The sequence below is a fragment of the Acromyrmex echinatior genome, chromosome 12 (assembly GCF_024713525.1).
Source record: "Acromyrmex echinatior isolate Ae372 chromosome 12, ASM2471352v2, whole genome shotgun sequence".
NCBI classification, from domain to species: Eukaryota; Metazoa; Arthropoda; class Insecta; order Hymenoptera; family Formicidae; genus Acromyrmex; species Acromyrmex echinatior.
The window spans coordinates 12585455-12608512 of NC_141863.1; the positions used below are offsets into that span (position 1 = coordinate 12585455).

Consider the following 23058-nt stretch of genomic DNA (forward strand, 5'->3'; position numbering starts at 1 on the left):
ATCTCGTATGATTACTGCATTTTGCGCTGTTTAATAAATTTTAAACTGGATTGCTAAATATTAATCCATGCTGTATGAATCCTTCTTCTTTTGTCTTGCGTAGGACTGCAGAGGAAGGAAACATCGGAGGAGCTTTGTCTCCAAATATTTTTAAGCGTTTTGATTCTTCTCGACGGAAAGTAACAGCATCTTTACGTTCTTGTATTATTTTATCTACTACTGTTACGACGAATACCTTTTAAATGTCTTTTTTTAGTAGTGTGTTTTGTATAACATATATCTCTAACTGTACATGTAAAAATGACGTCCGTATTCTCACTTGGTATTTTAAACAGCATGCATTTAATAATTGCAGCACATTTTACACAACTATCTCGAAAAAATATATAACAACGCGCTTTGTTGCTAAGATGGATACGATGCTTTTTAAATTTAAATATGCAATCAAGTTTTTGTTGTTGCTATATCTTTTCTGTTATAATATCGGTCCATCCAGGCAATATTCAATAAACTCGATTATATAATTTTTTTATAGGCTTCATCGTTAACCATTTATCCGCAGATACAATTAAATCAAATGTTTTAGAATGTAACGCAATGGATGCATCAGATGCATTAATACTTTCGAAATTGCAACTACTATCAAATTTTTCTTCCTCACGCGACTTGATTCCTAAATGTTTTAATAATATATCTTTATATCCATTGCGATTCTCGCGTATGATTACATAGACACGTTTCGGAGTGATTTTAGAATCACATTCCTGCATTTTTTAAGAGACAATGACATACTCTGGTGCAGTTGATGGATAAGGTTTGCCATCGTTATCAATAGTATGACATGTATCGTCTAATAGAATTTCTAAAAGATTCTTTTTGTCATACATTGTTACAAGAATCAGAGAAAATAGCAAAATTAGCGAATCTGTAACTTGTTCGAAGAGAACAGATTTTGTGCACTGCACAATCCCGTTTATAGCTGCGTGCTTTCGCTGGTCGACAATCTTATAGCAGTACAGCCACATGAAACATTCGCTTGCCGTACCGAAGGTGTTGGTTTCCGAGCGTGCTGGTTTCTGAGTGGAGATACTATCGTCATTCGTCTCAGCGCGCAGCAGCCTTTAGTGACAAGGAGGGGATACGGCTTGACGATTGAGCTAAATGGAGACAGGGAAGCGGAGGCCCAATGTTAAGACACGTGACACGGAGATCTCCTCTGCGCAGTTGACGAATGACGATATGTCTCCACTCAGAAACCAGCGCCGCTCAGAAACAAACACTTTCGGTACGGCAAGCGAATGTTTCATGTGGCTGTACTGTTATAAGAATGTCGACCAAGCCAGCGAAAGCACGCAGCTATAAGCGGGATTGTGCGGCGCACAAAATCTGTTTTCTTCGAACAAATTATAGATTCGCTAATTTTGCTATTTTCTCTGATTCTTGTAACAATTTAATATCAATAACATATCTAATTGTCGGTCATTTCTCGCTGGGCCTTCGTTCCAATTTAAACTAAGTATAACGAATGAAATCCAAACGCTACATTGCGAGATGTGGCTTTCAGTTAGAAGATGATGGAATGTTGTATCAATGAAAAATATTAATTTTTAAACTTACGTATTTTTTCTGAGAAATCGTGTGTAATTTTTGGAGAAACTTTTGGGAAGAATATGTTCTGTGTCTCACGAAACGTGAGTGCTGGATTGCATGAGGTTGCATTAGAGAACTGAACTGAGACTGAATGGCGTGAAACATTTCGTCGTATGGATAAATCTTGAAACATTTTTGAATACATATTCTCCATGTTTGTTTATAAAGAATTATCACGTTACGATTCCATAATAATCTAGAATTTTATTAATATTTATACACACCAAGATTGCATTCCTATATTCCTATATTGCCAGTACTGAAAATTTATGATACACGTAATGTGTACTATAGATTTGAAGTATTCACAATGAATATCGGAACGTAATCCAAACACATACATTAAGTTTAGCAGAGAATAAGAGACTAATGTGAAATATCTTACCGATCCATTGCATGAAAAATCATGTTATAAAAACTTACAATTAAAGAAAAGTAAATCAAACAAAAAAAAAACTAAAAAGAAAAAAAGGTACCCAAGAAATAAGTACATACTGTTAAAAAAGGAATATTAACCGCTATCAAGCAGCAAAGCTGTAAGCCTCTCTGAAGTTAAAATAATTTTTTTAACTCTATGCTGTAAGATAATATAATTTAGAAATTAATTAAAAAAATGAAATCAATTAATTTGACTATTGAGAGATTTAGTTACAAATCCGAGGACGTAAAGGGATATTCATCAGCACCAAACAAATGCAAAAAACATGTATTTTCTCTTGCGTTTGTTTTATACAAGTTCTCGAACATGAGAATTAAATGTTGAGCATCAATTTATTATGGTTCGAGCCGTTTCTCCTCTTGCCCTCAAAATTGATTTGAATACGCATAAAGATTAAACATTACTCGGAGGAAGTTTATTACGTTTCTTGGTTTTTATGGCTGTCAGCATGGAAAACATTCTTTCGGCATCAGCATTAGAATTTGGAAGAGATCGAATTGCATTAATTTATTTAAAACGGGATATCTAGTTGCCATTATTGTTTTCCATGCTTCATCAAAATGTAAATTAATTATTATCGCTTTCTGCTCTGATGTGAAATCCTTTTTTATACATTACCATTCTTTTTTTAAATCTCCTCATCAAATCTGCCGAATCGTTGGGCAACAAAAAAAACATCCTAAACGGAATTGTTCGGGCTGTTTTTTTCATCTTCTTGCTGCAGAGCAAATTTTGGTTCAAAGATCCTCAATTTATTAAGAAATTCGTCCTTGACAAAAACTTTGTTATGAATTTATTTCGCAGCGATGTCATAGAATGCCAAACAATTGTCGTATATTGATTTGACAATCTCACCCTGACGTTCTTGATTCAATCGATCAAGAAGATCTTGGCAAGCTTCTCCAATCATAATTTGATCAGGAGATAGACGATTACACGCAAGCAAAGGATTAATTATACTCATCGAAACGAAATTTAATAATAGTGCTTTTACATCATTTTTATGAACGGTTTTCAAAAGATTTTTCGCAGCTGACTGAAGTAAATGAACTTTTGTTTCTCCAATTTGAAAAGACGCATTAAACTTGTTAAATGCATGCAGAATATACTCAAGAAACAGAAGTACACTGTATTTCTTGATTTTGATTTCTCGCTCAATTGCTTTTCTTGCAAAAATTTTAACAGCCCATCCCAATTTTCATTCTTCAGTCTAGCCATGCATGACGTAAAAGCCGTTTCACAAGAGACCATCTCGGTTTGCACAACAAGTTAGTGAAAATCCTTGATATCAGTGAAAGTTGATAACATAAGATGTAAATTAAGAGAAATGGCGTAAATGATCGTAAAGATTTTTCAACAGCTAGTCAGAACAGAAATTATTAAAAAATATCAAGTTAAAAAAATATTCATATCCATATATATGGATATGAATATTTTTTGATAATTATTAAAAATTTTTTTAATGGACCATCTCTGAAAGTTTTATACCGATAGCACGAAAAGCTGGTAAAAAAAAACAGCATATTCCATTCTGTTAGAAAATACGAAAAGGAAAGAACTCGTAAACAGGCTTTACTTTATTTTGCTTTCTAAAACTCTGATATATGCTCGTTCCTCGATCGCGCTTAATACGTCATTTTACATCGTCACTCTCTCGTTGTTGACGCGCTTCCCCCACACATCGCGTAGTTCTGCGCGGTGACGCTCATCGTTGCAGGGCTCGTTTTCATGAGTTCGATTCTAATTGCTCTCTACATTCCTCACATTCCGCCATTCTAAAGTTCGTGTCTGTCCCCGGATACCTTGAGTCGTTTGACATTCGTCCCTCTGTCATCGGCGGCATTCTCTCTCTCTCTCTCTCTCTCTCTCTCTCTCTCTCTCTCAATTTTAATTTTATATATGTCGAATCAGGATCCACTTCAGTTGGGAACCTGTTAGTGACTTACATGTGACGGAAGGTTCAATGATTTAAGATTTGAGATTGCTGAAGAGGACAAAGAGAGCCGAAACGTTCAAAATAAAGAAGATTCCACATAATCGATTAATGGTATAGATTTTAATCGTTGGCACCTTCACCAGCCTGTAACTCTTATTGACCTTGTATAGATTGTTTATTTTTAATCTTAAACGTAATGGCATTCAATTTACGATAGTCTATATACAGTCGATAGTCATTACATTGTTTTTCTTTCTTACCAACAAGATCGGAGTCACGTATGGTGACTTCGACTCGCGGATAATATTGTTATCTAACAGTTCTTGGACCATTTTCCTTACAACAACATGCTTTTCAGATTCGCTAATTGGTAGAGATGGTACAATCGGTACCTCGATAGTGCAACGAATACTCAGTGACGTCAAGTCTTTCCTAAGCTATGTATCGATGACGAGATACAACCGCCGAATTCCGAAATAAGTTCGCTGCACGGCTGTTGCGCCTTTCCATCGATGTTTATCTTATTATTACCCACCGCGACTGCATGCAGAAACCCGATAACAACGCCGTCGTCGGTCACATCGTCGACAACGTTCTAAACGATAATACATTGTCTTTCTTGATTGTCACTATGTGTTCTTGCTCTAAAAAGTCTCGATCGATAATTACGTTATAAATAAGATAGCAATCCGATATGACTATTGCAGTCACCTGAGCCGATGTCTCCATAATTTGAATATCAATTAGCGCCAATCTCTCATTGGTTATACTCTGTCCTGCAAAACCCCTCAATATCACACTTGACGTCGATGTGGTTGCTGTGTTATACTTGTCTACAACCGATTCTCGCAGTAACATATAACCGTTGTGTCTATTAACCCTTTAATTTTATGCCAATTATCGTGCGCTCGTATAGGTTGATCTTGTCGCTTAACCTTTCTCTCACGTTGACATCTTTACGAAGAGGGCATTTCTCGTTGAGATATCCCAATCGGTTGCACCGATCGCACTCTACTCGCGGTTTTCGACACTTCCTCGCGATGTGGCCTGACTTATCGCAATTGAAATTCGATTTGCGGCTTGTTATTTTCCGAGTCGTCGTTAGTTTTTTCATCTGTCGACGTGCTCGGTTCTGCACGTGTTTCTTCTGCGACCCATCCGCGGATCCACCTTTGCGTTCATTTTTACAAGTAAATGCAAACGTCTTACCTCTCTCGCTTTTTAACGGCATATTTCCTAATGTCGTCATAAACGCGTACAATGAATTAGGATTCGTATGCCGTGCGGCCCGTACCGTCCTCGCGGCATGCGCATCCGTGATTCCACCAATCACCGCGTCAACAAGATATTTATCCGCAACACTAATATCTAACTTACGTAACTTGTTTAATTTTTGGAGTGATCTCCTAACGATTGTCCAGGCTTTCGTACAGCGCGGCCTCTCGAAATAACCTACTAAAAGGTATCTCCTTGCGGAACTATTTTCGCAATAGATCCTTTGTTTCGATCCATGTAACCGCCAATCGTTGTGTCGTACCATAGCCGCGCATATCCCTTCAAGCGCGATCAACCTCATGATGGCTTTACCCCAATCGTATTGTACAGCTAATTCATCTACGTGCTCGATCCACTTCTCTATAACTAAGTCATCCTTCGATGGATCGAACGGAGGTATTATAAGTTCGTCCTTTGTGGATGCATGAACTCCGTGTATGAGATCGTCTATCTAAGCTCCACGATGCGTTCTAGCCTATCGAAGCGTTCGTCCTAGCGTTCTTCTCTCCTGATGTCGAATGAGATGAACATCGTCTTTTCCATTTTGGGTCATCATATTCGGCATCATTCCGCGACCTACGATGAACGCCGTCTTTTCTGTTTCGGATTCGGCATCACGCCGTGACGTTCTATTCCGTCATTACTTCTCGTCGTATTATCAAGATCCGTGATTCTGTGTCACTAAACCCACTTCTGATATGTTAGAAAATACGAACAGAAAAAAACTCGTACCGTATTAAACTTTACTTTATTTACTTTATTTTGCCTTCTAAAAACTCTAATATATGCTCGCTTCTGGATTGTGCTTAATACGCCATTTTTACATCGTCACTCGCTTGTTGCTGCAGAGTTTTTATGAGTTCGATTCCGGCTGCCCTCTACATTCTTCACAATTCCACCTCAAAACACCTTAAAAAGATTTATAAAAAGAGGAAAAGATGAATTAGATTCAAAGATGTATCACAACGTAATTTATAAGATAACTTATCATGATTGTGATGCATCTTATATAAGTCAAACTAAAAGACAGTTTGATACTAGAGCAAAAGAACACATTTCGGACATCAATAAAATAGTGGATCTTCTGTCGTTTCTAGCCATAGAAATTACAGTACAACCATGAATTTAATTGGAATGACGTTAAAATATTATATAATGAAACATGGATTGGATAATGAAACATCATGTATAAAAAGATCAAAGAGAGAGTTTCAGAGATGATCTACATAAAAAAACAATATGGCTTAAATAAATAAAGCAATACCAAATTACTCTCAGATTCATATTTATCATTTTTTATTCATATCGATCCTTGATTTATTTTCCCCTTTCTGATTTTAATCCTTCCATTTTCTTTTTTTCCCTTTCAAACTAATCCATCCCCTCCCTCCTCTTGTGAGGATTCTCCTTATTGCCCTTAGCGATTCACATCAGTCATTTTCATTTGAAATGTATCTGTCAAAATGTCTACTTGTGATTTATTTCTTTGATTTATTTCAAGCGGTATGCTTGTTTCCTAGTCTCAGGTATGTACTTTATTGTTAATATTGTAAAATTATTGGTTTAAGAACTTTTATATTATTGCAATATCGATTTTTGTAATAGACATTAATTAACTGTTGAGTCAATTGGGGAGAGAATACAGCAAAATGGATACGTAGTTCGTTCACACTAGCCACGAAAATCTAAGATCATGATTTAATGCGTCTACACTGAAGATGACTCGATGTGAATCGAAACGTTCGTAATTTGAAGAATATTTTAGTTTTTTCGCAATGAATTTCTTATTTTCTTTCTTTCTTTCTAATTTAATTTAGGAGGGATTATTAGTGTTCGAAATGATTGTGTTGAAACTGAATGTTATTGGCTCGCAATTATATCTGGAATACATTGATTTAATAAAAAGAATATATAATGTGTTATTTGTAACAAAATTTGATCCATCTTGGGTTTCTTTATCATATTTGAATTCACATATACAGTCGTGCTTAAAATTCTTAATATATTTTAATGTTAAATTTATAACACGACAATCCTGCTTGGCTCGTAGTCCTTTTGAATTATTTCGTTTTTAAATTTTTGAGTCTATAATATATCTATTGATTTCTTTTAATTTTTTTTAGTGAAATTGTATTAATACTTTCATTTTCATCACACGAATCTACTTCTATGTAAACGATATAGGACGCCATTTCTATTTTACACTAGAACGTTTTTTATTTCTTGCCTATACGCTTACACTCGTCAGTTCTGGATTGCACTAGTTCAATTCAGTTCAGTTTTAGTGCAGGAACAGAAAACAAACCTATAGTCTATTGAATAAAGTTTTGTAAGAAATTTAGATTATTATCATAGCTAGATAGTCGTTAATATGACAGATCAGAGTGTCATGCGCAGCCGCGATCTGCCAAACATACGATGACGTGCACCAATCAGAGCTCATCAAAATGAAAGAGGGGCGAAGTTCGGAGTAAAGTCATTCGATTTATAAAGTACCGCAATCGTCCGCCATGTTAAGTCCAATATAGTGACAATTTCAAACTAATGTATTAGGATAGATTTATTGTGTGAATGACGAAAAGCATTGAAGTGTTAATCAGTTGTATTTATTTATAACGATAAACATTGCTTATAAATACAATTGATTAACATTTCAATTCCGTCATTCACACAATAAATTCATCAGTTTGAAATTGCCGCTGTATTGGACTCAATATGGCGGACGGTTGCGATACTTTATAAATCTAATGACATTGATGATTATTGATGATCAATTGACGTGGAAAAATTATTCTCGATTTACAATATTATTAAGCGAAATAGATAGGTTTATTTTATCATACTGAGGAAGAAACGTGAGTCAAAACGTCTATTCTTTTTAATGATATGTTAAATTATAATAATTTTAAGATTTTAATAAAACATCTTGTTGCTCGTATATTTGGTCGTTGATATTTAAATTGTTTTGTTATAAAATTCTTTAATATGATTGGTTTTGCTGTTAGTTTCACTGAATCTAAATGTATAAACCAATCATATTTAAGAATTTTTTTTAAGCAGTAAAGCTGCTTTTTCTGCTGAACACAGCCTTTAGTTTAGAGTACGAGCGAGCGACGAACTCCATTATCGAATTTCGATCAATCACCATATCATTTCATTTTGCGTTTTCGAACGACTAATTGCACTTTTCATGTCTATTGAAGTGAGACGAAGTGCGATGTAATCAGAATAACAGTAAGACATTGTTAATCTTCCTGATAAATTTATAAAGTCTTCTTTATGATATTTGAACAATATAAACATTTAATTTTATTTCTTTACACAATCCGTCCGATTCAACACAGTGCTCGAGCTTTGGGGTCCACGCGTTCAATACGTAGCAACTCTAATCGTTTTTATAAAATACCTTAGTTTTTTATAAAATACCAGTTCAGTATGAGGACATACCTTGCTACGCGAGTGACACGAATCGTGATTTCGATTGTCAATTATTGAAAGCTGAAACAATACGCTACGATCCGAATGCTTCTAGCAGTTTCAGTCTCGAGCCCGAATCAGATTACCGACAATAGATAATACTTTGCCAGCTTGCACAGTCGGTAATTTGATCAAGTTTCATTCTTTCAATATGGACTTAAGTAATTCGGAACATGATTTTTTAATTCTGGAGAAATAATAATTTTCCGAGAAATGCGAAATTTGAATTTATTGTTTTTTTTTCGTGATTTTCTTGAAAAAGAATTCTACATTAGTTATTAATAACATCACTGATAATATCGAAAATTATTTTTACCCATGAAATTATCATGTTACTTGATACATGACATCGCTAGTTTACGAATTATTATTGTACAAAACTGCAATATGTCTTATTCTTGTTCTCAAAGATATCTTAAAAAGATATGGTAGTATAAAAGAAAGGCAAAGAGCCAATAACGTATAAAAGAATTTTAATTTAAATAAGCAAAATTAATACAAAACAATTAAAATAAAATAAAACAAACGTTTCAACTCTAATCGAGTCATTTTCAATGCAATCTTACAATAATATAAACATCTAAATTAAACGTTCTAAATTAAAAATTCGTACATAATCTTACAATATTCTTACAATTCCTTAATACAAAATTTTTTCTTTCTGTGTAATACGTTGCGAGTCATTTTTATCAAGAATTAACAAAGTCATAAGAAAATTCTGGAAAAGTAACCGTAAACAAAAAGAATTAATATTAATCACATAAAAATTAGTAATATGATAATATACCTTAGTAAATCTGTTAAGAGTCCAATAATACACAACGAGAAAAAAAAATGTAAAATGTAATCCATTTCGTGATACAATAAAATAGTCTTTTTATTTTATAAGTTATTATAAGCAAATTCGCAAAGGTAACAAGCATCTGACTTACATGATGTCAAAAAACGAAATGTCAAGCAGAAAAACATTATCGAGAACGGAAAAATAGGGGGAAAAAGAAAGAAGACGTTAGAAAGGAGAAAGAGAATGTATAATGTCAAAATACACAAATCCGGCAAAGACTCCGTGTCATTTTGTCTATTAATCCCATACTTCTGTTTTTTAATATGGACCATTTCAGATATCAACCTTTTATTATATGAAGGCTCTACATCTAATATTTCCACTTTATTCCATTTAAAATTATGGTTCTATTGAGAACCATAACTTTAAATGATGGGATAAAGTGGAAATATTAGATGTAGAGCCTTCATATAATAAAAAGATTGATATCTGAAATGGTCCATATTAAAAAACAGAAGCATGGGATTAATAGACAAAATGACACGGAGTCTTTGCCGGATTTGTATTCTGACATTATACATTCTCTTTCTCCTTTCTAGCATCTTTTTTCTTTTTCCCCCTATTTTTCCATTTTCCATTCTCGATAATGTTTTTCTGCTTGACATTTCGTTTTTTGACATCGTGTAAGTCAGATGCTTGTTATTTTTGCGAATTTGCTTATAATAACTTATAAAATAAAAAGACTATTTTATTGTACCACGAAATGGACTACATTTTACATTTTTTTTTCTCGTTGTGTATTATTGGACTCTTAACAGATTTACTAAGGTACATTATCATATTATTAATTTTTATGTGATTAATATTAATTCTTTTTGTTTACGGTTACTTTTCCAGAATTTTCTTATGACTTGTTAATTCTTGATAAAAATGACTCGCAACGTATTACACAGAAAGAAAAAATTTTGTACTAAGGAATTGTAAGAATATTGTAAGATTATGTACGAATTTTTAATTTAGAACGATGTTTATATTATTGTAAGATTGCATTGAAAATGACTCGATTAGAGTTGAAACGTTTGTTTTATTTTATTTTAATTGTTTTGTATTAATTTTGCTTATTTAAATTAAAATTCTTTTATACGTTATTGGCTCTTTGCCCTTCTTTTATACTACCTTTTGTTTATAAGTACAGAGCCTTTTTACTATTTTTAATTAAAAAGATATGTCCAAAAGATGACTTTATAGGATATGATTAAAAAACGTCTTCAAGACGTCTATTAGACAAGTTTTAAAGACGTCTTAAAAATGACGTTTTTAAAACTTGCCTAAAAGTCATCTAAAAGACATTTTTTAGATAAGTCTTAAAGATATCTCTTTTGAGACGTCTTTCGGATTGTCTTTTAGACATGCCACCATTTATATGATAGACAGTATACATCATACTAAATAAAAAAAAACCTTAGTGAACATATAGATCGAAAATAATCATTTTTGAGAAAATAAACATTTTTATATATTAGCATCATGAATGACTTACTGGTTCTATTTACAGATGTTCCAGTGTCTTCCTTCCATTTCCGTACGTGCTCGGCATCTTCTTTTTACAGAGTTGTGAATTCTCTTGAAAATTCAAATCTCCGTCGAATTATTTGATATTATTTGATAAGTATTGTTGCATTTGGTAATTCTTCTATGCCATTGGCGAAGAATATATTCTGCTTTTCAAATATCCCCATAAAAAAAGTCCAAGGGATTTAAATCAGGAGATCGAAAGAGCCATGTAACATACAACATCCAATCTATTTTTGACCGAACAGTATTTACAGTGGGTAGCCGCTGTGAACTTTCTATTCTTGCTTGATGATGGAGTGAGTGTTTGCACTCGTTGGATATGATACTGTTAGACTGCTCATGAAAGGATCTCCAGATAATCTTAGTGCCGATTCCTACTATGATGTAAGAATACAAGTAGTCACAATATACAATATACAGTATACAGTAGCGTAACTCTCTGTCGGCATCTTTGATGTTAGCGTTGACCAAAATGGAGTGCACATGCGCGAAATAAGTAAGTTCCCTAGTAACGCTATCTAAATTTCTTTCTTAGTTGCACTTTATTTTTCCGCGCGCGCGCGCTCTCTCTCCCCCTCCCCCATCCCATCCCATCCCATCTCATCCCATCCCATCCCATCCTCTCCTCCTCTTCCTCGCCCCCTCCCCCCTCTCTCTAGGTCGTACGTACATCAAATTATATATAATTTAAATGTAATAAAACTAAAAGAAATATATTCATAATTGTAATGCCAAACAAAAAAATACAAAAATAAGGAAATATACAATTATATAAATGTTGTATAATACAAATATTATACTATAAAAATATTTTAATTAACGACTGCAACACGCGATGCTTGTTTTCCTGCTAGATCGCTTGCGTTTTGGTAAATTATTTTAGTAAATTATTAGAATTGCACTACATAGTACGCAGATTTTTTTAGCTAAAACGAAAGCAATCCAGCAATTATTTCCTTATCACTCACAATATTTAAACGAGACTGATGAAATTAGTGCCTTTGCAGAGGTGTGTGTGTGTGTGGGGGGGGGGGGCGGATGCGCGCGCGCATAAATGTATGTGTGTGATTTTAGTTAATGATAAATGGTTTACCTCTCATTGTATTGTTGTCTTTTCTAATTCTGTTGCTAGTGGGCTTTGTAACAACAATTTTGTTGACGCCTAACCATTTGCAAGCTACTATTATATTGTATTTTATTTTATGCATATTATAGTTTAGTACAGTGCTCGGAATTAGTTGCCCATTTTGAGCAGATTCCTGAGGCGATCCCCTCTACCACTCAAGACTCGGCGGCCGAGCCCAAGTGACGCTGTGCCCCAGGAGCGTCGCGATACAAAAAATATGCTGGGAGCATATCTTCCGGCAAATATTATTAAAATATTTTCTTTCCTACATGATTTTTATTTTAATATTAAAATTTTTTATTATTAATATATCATTAATATATAGTATTTATATATTCTACAATAATATAATAAGCAACAATATAGTAATTACGATGTAATTACAGTATTATAATAATTGCTTACTATATTATTGCTTATTATATTATTGTAGAATATATACATAATATGGTACTCCCCCCCAGTGTGACAACGAATCCGGCACTTAGGTCTACCTTATAAAATATATACAACGTGTCATACAAAATATCTTAAAAGTGTCTGACTAAAGTTAATTACATTTTGGGAAGATTTATTAAAATTATAAGGCGAAAGTCACCTTCCTCTTCGGGCGCGCATACGTTCTCAAAGTTGGTCGCTCGTTGCTAGACGAATTGGCTGCTTGCCCTGCTTTTAGAATCGCACTATACAAATCATCGCGTATTGTCATACGCTGGCTTCAAATTCTCGACTGATACACCATTAACTTCAATATCGAAAACTCGATCCGAAACACGATTTATAATCTTGTGAGGGCCGGTGAAGGGACGCTCTAATGCTCTCTTGGTACCGCCCACCCGTAGAAAAACATGGGAACATGAATATAAATTTTTAAATACGAATGCGCGTTTCTTATGCTCTATTGAGATTGGCTTAACTTTGCGCATATGCTCGCGGAATTCCTCTATGAAAATTTGCGGACTAGGAGTGAAGTCGTCCGGCAGTATAAATTCTCTGGGGACGCGCAGTGTCGTTCCATAGACAAATTCCGCAGGCGATGCGCCGGTGTCAAGGCGGACATGAGTACGCAGACCTAATAATACGGTCGAAAGTACTCGTGACCAACCTTCATTAGCATGATACATAATAGCAGCTTTTAAGCTTCTATGCCACTGCTCGATCATATCGTTCGAAGCGGGATGATACGCCGTAGTACGAATTCGTTGACAGCCGATCAGCTGAAGAAGTGTCGTAAAAAGTTGCGCTTCAAACTGGCTACCTTGATCAGTAGTTATCGTTTTGGGTGCTCCAAAATTTGCTACCCAGTTGTCGTAAAACGCGCGTGCCACTGTAATGGCTTCAATGTCTTTCACAGGTATTGCTATTGGCCAACGCGAAAATCTATCAATCATCGTCACACAATATCTGTACTCGTCCGACTCAGGCAAGGGATCTATTAGATCCATATGAACGTGCTCGAAATGCCCGTCGGGTGCGACAAATTTTTCAGGATGTAATTGAACGTGTCGGGTTATTTTTGACTGCTGACAGTCAAGACAATTCTTACGCCATTTTATAATATCATGCATGTTAGGTCACACATATCGTTGACGGATTACCCGATCAGTGACTTTAGGGCCCGGATGAGCCGCGTCATGGAACAAATGAAAAACGCGATCTCGTAAAGATGCCGGTATATAGGGACGGATTGCCTCACCGGTCATTTCGCAGTAAAGTGTAGTATGCGTCAGCCCCTATTGAATTCGCTTCATAGAAAACAGAAAATCAGGAGATTCGCGAATAGACCGTAGCTCCTCGTCTTGTTTCTGTGCAAGCTCATTAAGTTCGATCTCGGCAGGTAAACGAATGGCTTCGATACGGGAAAGGGAATCCGCCACAATATTATCTTTGCCCGATAGGTATTCGATACGCGTAGTGAACTGCGAGATGAACGAAAGTTGTGATGCTTTTTCGGAACGTTGCATAAACGCGTAAATAAGAGGCTTGATCGGTCACAATCTTGAAATTTCGCCCTTCGAGGAAATAACGAAAATATTTGATTGCCTCGGCGATCGCCGTAAGCTCCCGATCGTACGCGCTGTAGTCCTGTTGTGCCGAATTTAATTTGCGCGAAAAGAATGCGAGCGGTTTCCACGAGTCATCTAAACATTGTTCGAGGGCGGCCCCGACGGCGAAATCTGACGCGTCACAAACGAGGCGCGTCTCGGTTGCGTCGGAGGGGTGAGAGTATAATCGCGTTGGCCAGACTCTCCTTGCACTCATTGAACGCTTCTTCAGCCACCGGCGTCCATATGATTGGCCGTTTGTCATTTTTGCGTGAATCGCGAAGGTACTCATTTAATGGTGCCTGAACGATAGCTGCATTATGTAATAATTTACGATAAAAGTTGACAAGCCCAAGAAAACGACGCAATTCGACTATAGTGTTAGGTCTTGGAAACTCGCGAATAGCCTGAATTTTATTGAGTGTTGGTTTACACCCTTCGCTGTTAATCGTAAAGCCGAGGAATTCTAATTCCTGCTTGCCGAACTCGCATTTATTTACATTGAGTCGTAAATAAAATTTTTTTAATCGCTGTAACACTATGCGTAAGTGAGCTTCGTGCTCTTCAAGAGACGTCGACGCTATGAGTATGTCGTCGATGAATGCAAACACAAATTCCAGGTCGCCTAGAGCGCGGAAGATTTGACGCTGAAATGTTTGACTCGCGTTTCTAAGACCGAATGTCATGAATTTATATTCGAACAGTCCGAAGGGCGTAATGATAGCCATTTTCGGAATATCTTCCCGCCACTGGAATTTAATTGTATGCCTGATACAGATCTAGCTTAGAGAAAATGACTTTCCCACGCAGATTGGAGGAGCAATCGTGCAAATGTGGTACGGGAAATTTATCCGGCACGATAATTGCGTTAAGACGACGGTAATCGCCGCAGATCCTCCATGATCCGTCTTTTTTCGGTACCATGTGAATGGGACTTGACCATGGACTACTGGACGGACGGCAAATACCGGCTTTGACTAGCCGTTGAAATTCAGCCTTTGCCGCTTTTAATTTTTCCGGACTTAACCGCCTGGGGCGCTCAGCTACCGGCGGGCCCGTGGTAATGATATGATGACGAACATCGCTACTGCAATTCGGAGTTACCTGTTCTAAACCGGTGACCTCCGGAAATTCAGATAAGATACTCGCGAATTTCGTACTGGGTTTGACCGTGCTAATGGCAAGCTGTGGTACCGATTTGACAATGCCCGACACGTACACATTATTTTGTGAATCGATGAGTCTACGACCTTTAAGGTCCGCAAAGAGACCGTAATGTGCAATCAGGTCGGCCTTTCGTATCACGACGGCCTTTCGTATAACATCACGTCGGGGTCACCAATGTGGGAATAAGTGACTCAATGGATAAGTCAGATTCTCTAGACAAGCCCACGCTTGTCATGTGATGTGATATAGGAAATAATGATCGAGACTTTATTTATAACTGGTAATAATAATCTTTATTTCACGAGCACAATTTATGACCGTACAGGATGAACGCCTTTATTGATGTTGTTATAATTTTTCTTTTTTTATTATTTTTACGCTGCTAGGCAACTCGCTACCTACATAATCCTTAAGCTTTCTACACTCGCTGCGCTAGTGAGGTATTAAGAATTCCCCACATTACTTATTTCACGCATGCGCACTCCATTTTGGCCAACATAAAATTAGGAGAATTGCGCTACTGTATATACTGTTGTGTGGTGTAACATTGTGCATAATGACAATAGTAATACTATTTTATATTGGAAACAATCAATCAAATTTTACTTAATATGCGCTTCCCTGTGTATATAATAGCGCTGAAGTACTGGAACTGCTAATCAAAATTTGCCCAAAATTCACTCTTTTATTGCGCAATCACGGGAATGTTTCACTTGCATTCTTACATCATGATTTCTATGGTATTAGATATCCTTCTTACACTGATTTCGGAATTTTCTTCTATTATCCTTAAAAATGCAATTCTTCATATTTGACGTCGATACAGATCTAAGCCCATCAAAGTCTCGATGGCGAATTCTAGACGATCTGATTCACAAAGTGGGTGAAGATTTTAAAACAGTGTACAAGAGATTCTTCGATTAGAAAATTTTTCGGTGTAAAAACATCGTATAATAGAGACACTTCCATTAGCACGAACATTAAAAAATGCATATCTGCTATTTCTTTATTAGAGTAATACGCTGATATTTTTAGCACGACTTGTATAATCATCCGCAATCACCGATTGATGACGCTTGACTGATTGCCTGTAATTATCTTCTGTTATGAAGTATGTATGGAAATTGAATGAGGACATACAGAATGTGATTTATAAACATTGAGGTAAACATCGCATATGACATCAAAATCATTCATGATGCTACATACAAAAATATTTGTATCTCAGAAACGTTGAGTTTTCGATCTATATTTGCGAAGGTTTTTTTTTTATTCAATATAATGTATGCTATCTATCATATAAATGCTGAATGGTTTTTTGAAAATAGCCGTATATATACATATATATTCTATGTGTACAAAGATGATATGATGAAGATATAAATTGCCATGCTATTTTATACAGGAAACGAGGTAGTAATAGTAAAAAATGGTCTAAGAATATGCGGAAGTGGTGGTGCCTTAACGAATGCCCCTCTTCTTCAGAGTAAAAGTTATTTTGAAGTGAAGATACAGCAGGGTGGTATATGGGGCATTGGATTAGCTAGAAGAGATACGGATCTCAATATCGCTGTAGGAGGTAAAGACTCAGAAAGTTGGGCGCTTGATTCTGATGGTATCATAAGGCACAACGAACAAGAACTTCACAAGATTCAAAATCCTGTCCAGGAAGGAGATGTCATCGTATGTACTGCTATTTAGTTTGATATATTTTGAAGAAATAATTAATTAAACTTGAAAAATCGAAGAAATGCTTCTGATTTTTTAAAAGATTATTACAATCAATATTTTGTTTGAATAATTAAAAACTTTTTTTCAGGGAGTATCCTACGATCATGTAGAATTGAATTTTTATTTAAATGGAGAATCCATGAATGCTCCAGTTATAGGTGTAAAAGGACGGATTTATCCAGTATTATATGGTATTTATTTATTGTAATGAACAATTCACAACGAGAATTGATTAAAATGGATTTAAATTTTAATCATTTGAATTCACCTGAATACTTTAGTACAACATTCATGATCTTTACTCTTTTAGATACAATTGGATGAAAAAACTTCTTTTAGAAATTTAATTGGATTGAAAAATTGCATTTCCTATTCAGAATTTTGAACTGAAAAGTATTTACGATGCACTTAAAGAATTGAATTTTTTTTAGGTTGAGAGGCATAGAAATGTGCTTCATGTGCAATTCTTATAAATGAACAAAAATGCATTGAGATTAAAAAAGATTCATTTCAATGCGAATGTATACTTCTGAAAATCTGAATCCATTTCAATCCATTTTCGTTTACTGGGAATTAACATGTGTATGATGATTGATATATTTTTATATATAATTTATATTATTTTAACTTTCAGTGGATGATGGAGCCATTCTGGATCTATTTCTAGAAAATTTTAATTATACTCCACCAATGGGCTTTGAGAAAATAATGCTGGAACAATCGTTGCTCTAGCAGGATGATAAGAACAAAAATAACATGTATTGTTAAAATTGACATTCCTCGTTCGAGTTTCGTTAAACATTAAGAGTTGAAATTAAATGTTAAATTAAAATAAATTGTAAACAGGGAGTTACAACATAGTATAAAAATATAACATGGTATTAAAAAACAATGTAACAAATACAATTGCATGATAATATATTTTATTGAGGAGCTTGGAATAAACGATTTGCCTAAAGATGAGAATCTATTTTTTGATGTATTCTCTACGGAATGAAGATGCATAATAACTAGATTTTATATAACTAATTGAGAGAAAATTCTTGAGATTTATTAAAACAAAAAGAGATTTACAACGTTAAATGTTTGAATGAGTCAATTTAGTTCTATTTCAATCCGATGTTTATGTTACGATAATTACACATATCTTTGTATAATTGTATAATAATAGATATAATCATAAATATGTGTGTACAATTTGAGTATTATATAATATATATATATATATATATATATATATATATATATGCATATGTATGCATTGTATACATAATGATTCATTAAACCTTAAACGACTAATGGTATAGTATGTACATTGGCTTATATAAGGTACCGACGGCTTTAGGCCTATTGTTCGCTTTATTAGGCTTAGTGTCATGGCATCTTGTTAATTCTCTCTCTTTCTCTCTCGCTCTCTCTCCCCTCTACACACATGCGCGCGCATATTCTCTCTCTCTCTCGCTCCCTCCCCCCCCCCTCTCTCTCTCCATAGTTATTTTCCTTTTCACTAATATTGTATTAAATAGTAAAGCTAATTAAACAAGAAAAATCTTATATTTGGTCAAAGCGAATCTTGGTATTTAAATATTTCTAGGTGAATTTATGTATGTGTCTGATTTTGCAAATCGCGACCGAAATCTTTTTCGGTCTTGAAATGCAATCGTAAGCAGAATCAAAGTAGTAATGTCACTTATTAAATTGATAAGCAATTTAATAATTTTTGATGATAATAAGCAATTTTATAAGAGTATTCATAATCCAGATGTTAACGAAAATCGTAAATCTGTGAAAAATATAGCCTCAATCAGGATTCGAATCTGGAAAGATTTCGGTTTGCGATTTGGAGAATTAGATATGTACATAAATTCACACAAAAAATTACACAGAAGCATTAAAATCCGTTTTGATCGAATCTATCTTTTGTTTAATTAGATCTATTTTCATCGGTTCAAATTCATATCATAATTAAAGCTAATGTTTCAACCTTAACATATCGAAAACTTGCATTTTTATATTATCAGTCGTACAAATGTTAGAACAATTCAATTATTGTAAATAAATATATTTTTCAAATTCATACATACTGAGATCATGCATATATATTCGACTTATAAAATTTTATCGCATTTCAAAATAAACTGCACACTACCGCATATAATATAATTAAATACATATTCTCAATCGTTTCCTTTATCTGGTATAAAAATCGATCACAGTAAGACAAGCGCCTTTAATTATAATATACAAATAATAACTAAAAAAAACTTGAAGTAACTGCTGGCGCTTATCATCGACATTATGAACTTTTCATCTAACGACGTGTCTAAAAGTTTCTTACAATTGTTTGTGTTGCAAGCTTTCTCAATACTTGCTGAAACATATCAAATCTTTGGTCCTTAATATTAGTTCTATATAAACAATATCAATAGTGTCACACACGCTTAACATTACGCATTTATGTTATATAAATAGGTCATTCGATTGAAACAATGTAATTTTTAAATTACCTGATATTATTTGCCATAACAAAATCTTATTAAATGTAACATAACCGTCTATCTTTAGCGGTTAATATTTAAATATAAGAATTTCATGGCACTCTTTTTTCCTACATAACTTACTCTCTAAATACATATGATTTGTATTCATTCGAAAGACCTTTATTATATTTTCTAGAGAGTTTTTGTAATCTATTAAGTAATTATTAGCAACTCTAAACTACTACAACTTTTATATTTATTTTATGACTGGATGATATGAAATATTTATAATGGTAACCCATCGCAGTCGCCTTATTGCACTTTCATTGCATCTGAAATTTCAGTACTAATCCTGTTAAAGTAGCATGATTAATTTTAATATACAAATGATCATCATCCAATGCCTTATATACTATCGTTTAATTAAACTATATAGGCCTGTGATAAAATAATTTAAATAATTTTATGAAATATATAAGGGAGACTTTCGATATTATAATTATGGTGTAATTATTTGAATATTGAACTCTGCTTACAGCAAAATAATGTTATAAATAATGAACAGTATAGTTTTCAACATTATACAAATTAATTGAATGTAGGACCGTTAATGATCACTCACGAGCAATATGCAAAGCAACGATGAAAAATGGATATCATTTTCTTCCATTTTCAGATATTTCCATCGGAAACATACATCGGTTAATATATGGCTTACCATATTTGTTTCATCATTTGAACAATACAAAACACTTCCGTAAATGTAAATTTGTTTCAATTACACTGCAAATAATTTCTTTAAAAAATATATACTTTCAGATATATTTACAAAAGTATAATTCGATATCTACATATCTGTTAATTATAAAAAATGTGCTTATATAAAGAATTGTATACAAAGAATACATAAAATATATCAAATGTTGAAAAATTGTTATTGCCCGTGTTTTTTCTAAATAATAATAGTATCAATGACAACTTGAGATCTTGCGCATTCTTTTTATCTTTTAAGTAAAGCTTGACCTTTTTAATAACATAGCTAGAATATTTGTGCTTTAATTAGCAGTATTTGTTATATATATTTGTATTTGGATACACGCATTATAAATAAAATTTAACACATAAAAAAAATCATTAACATCATAATTATTCAATGTTTTTATATGTAAAAAATTTGATTCTCTTCATTTGTGTATTTTTTAAGAATGAGAAATCTGTTATTTATACTTAATATTTTATTTATAAAATTAAAATCAAGCTCATATATTCTAAAATAGGATTTCAAATAGGTCAAGTAATCGAGCAAAAAAAAGATGAACTAAATAATATTTGATTCGTAAATTTCAAATATGTAACGAACAGAACGTTTCAATCTCGTTTTAATTCCTCATCCGTACATGATCGCATTATAATTTAAGATGAATTTAAAAGAAAAAATTATAAATAAAATAAAGATAAAAATAAAAGCAACAAAAAGCGTTGAATAATTGAACAAGTAAAAAGCCACATCAATGATAACATGAATAACAGTATATTAGAAAATTAAGAGATATGGAAATAATAAAAACGCTTTCCTTATTACAGATCGAATCGCAAGCTAATGATGTTCAATAATAAGATGTGATATTCGTAACACCTCTTCGTTGAAAGGCGAGAAAGAGTTGAGTCCACACACAGCAAAGTAAAAATACGTAAAAGTCAAGGAGTATAATGTATAATGTACAGCTTTTCCATTTTGTTTAACAAACAAAATGAAAATGTTATAAATTATGAACAATGGAAAAGGGTAATATCAAATCATTTATTAAAAAAGAAAGAATTTATATAGTATATGAGTGTGAGAAATATTAAATATTGTGAGAAACTTACACAAGTTAGATGTCTGCATCACGAAGTTCTTCTTTACAGTAAGTGTACAGCAAATCAAAAGTAACATATCTTAAAAATTTGATCTAAAAAAAAAATCATTGATTAAAAGTTGATATTTATTCATGGGGAAGATAATCATTATTAAATTTTAGAAATTATTCGAAAAATGTATTTTTATAAAATATCAATTTTTATGTATTTTGATTACGAATAACATTATCGATATCAGAAATTGTTTTTGATTACGAATAATCATGGATGACGGATATTGTTTTTAGTAAAGAATAATAACCATTATCAATGACCAGAATATTATATTATGAATAACCATTACCGATGATAGTGTTCACAGTTTATAGAACTCATAAATGTATTTGAATAGTCATATGAATATTATTAAGCATTAAGACTCACTTTGACAATGATATTCTTCTCTTATTTGTATTTGAACATTTCTCGGTCAATTTTCACTTAAATTATTGATTAAATTTTTCCTGTAATCATAGATTGTTATGATGGATTTTGACTGCTGTTATTCTTATGTTTCTTGTTTGTAGTTGTCTGTTGTTTTATCTGCTCCACATATGAGGCATCGCAGTCTCTGCAATTAATTATAAATTACATTGTTATTCGAAAGAAATTCAGTTTTATTCTTATATATTTTGACTAAATGAATGAATTTATTTATCTAAATCCAACATTAATTTCGATCTATTTACACACTTACAACTGTTTTTAATATTTCATAAGAAAGTATCATATTTTTTTAATGTATCCCCGCCTCAATTTGTCCCATTATTAAACACAATCCACAATCCATCACTAAATATTTTTTTGATTCTCAAATTAACTCCTATAAAAATTAGATTAAGAATTGTCACTAACAATTGTAAGTATTTTTATACAGTACTTAAGATTCTTTTACTGAAAGTTAGGCTAAAATAATAATAATCCACGAGATTGTAAATCGCTTTTATTTTATGATATAGTAGATGGTTGGAAAGAAAAGAATAGAAAATATCCTTTTGGAATCAATAAAGATCTCCACCGTTTTTTATATTCAGCAAAAAATCACGAAAGTTTATATTTCGGTTTTCCTCATATTCAAAGGTAAACTATAAATGATAGTGGAAACTACTGAAAGTATTTAAGATATTTGCAATGTGATGTCTGAACCCTGCTAAAATTATGTTGTTTATTTCAATTATGTCGATATCTATAATAGAAAAATATAATAAAAAATAAGTCAATTGTATTTAAAACTCTTTTTTCCAAAGCTTGTAAAATAATGTCGACCACAATAGAAGATAGAGGTAATCCACAGGCGTACCAATTGACTGCATATAATATTATTGAAAGTAAAAAATAAGGAATAATGGAATTTAATACAAACTTAATAATTGCGATAAAATCCTCATACGAAATGGAATATTTTTCTTACAAGCTGGTAGAAAAAGCATATCGGAAATAATTTCATATAAAAACATGGTTAAAGGATACAGGA

The 23058-nt window shown here is 33.3% G+C and overlaps 2 protein-coding genes across 9 annotated transcripts in view; one reads left to right on the top strand and one right to left on the bottom strand.

The window, feature by feature from the left end:
* The window catches only part of LOC105143424 (SPRY domain-containing protein 7), a 33714-nt gene extending 15551 nt beyond the window's left edge, over positions 1-18163 (top strand). Inside the window, exons 2-4 of the mRNA XM_011051750.2 lie at positions 16880-17157; positions 17294-17396; positions 17840-18163. Coding sequence (XP_011050052.1) covers positions 16880-17157; positions 17294-17396; positions 17840-17937 — 479 coding nt within the window. The 3' untranslated portion in view covers positions 17938-18163. The remainder of the gene's footprint in view (positions 1-16879; positions 17158-17293; positions 17397-17839) is intronic.
* Hs6st (heparan sulfate 6-O-sulfotransferase) overlaps positions 1-23058 on the bottom strand; it is a 162419-nt gene that overhangs the window by 8966 nt on the left and 130395 nt on the right. For 2 of the 8 annotated variants that reach the window (XR_845732.2, XR_845733.2), the window contains exons 7-8: positions 21969-22155; positions 21555-21637 (exon numbers count right to left, since the gene is read on the bottom strand). The exons of 1 other annotated variant lie outside the window; for it this stretch is intronic. The gene's annotated coding sequence lies outside the window, so the exon portion shown is untranslated. Of the gene's footprint in view, positions 1-21554; positions 21638-21968; positions 22408-23058 lie in introns of those variants that run through there. 5 more of the 8 variants (XR_015546932.1, XR_015546930.1, XR_015546928.1 and 2 more) reach the window with 3 other exon arrangements.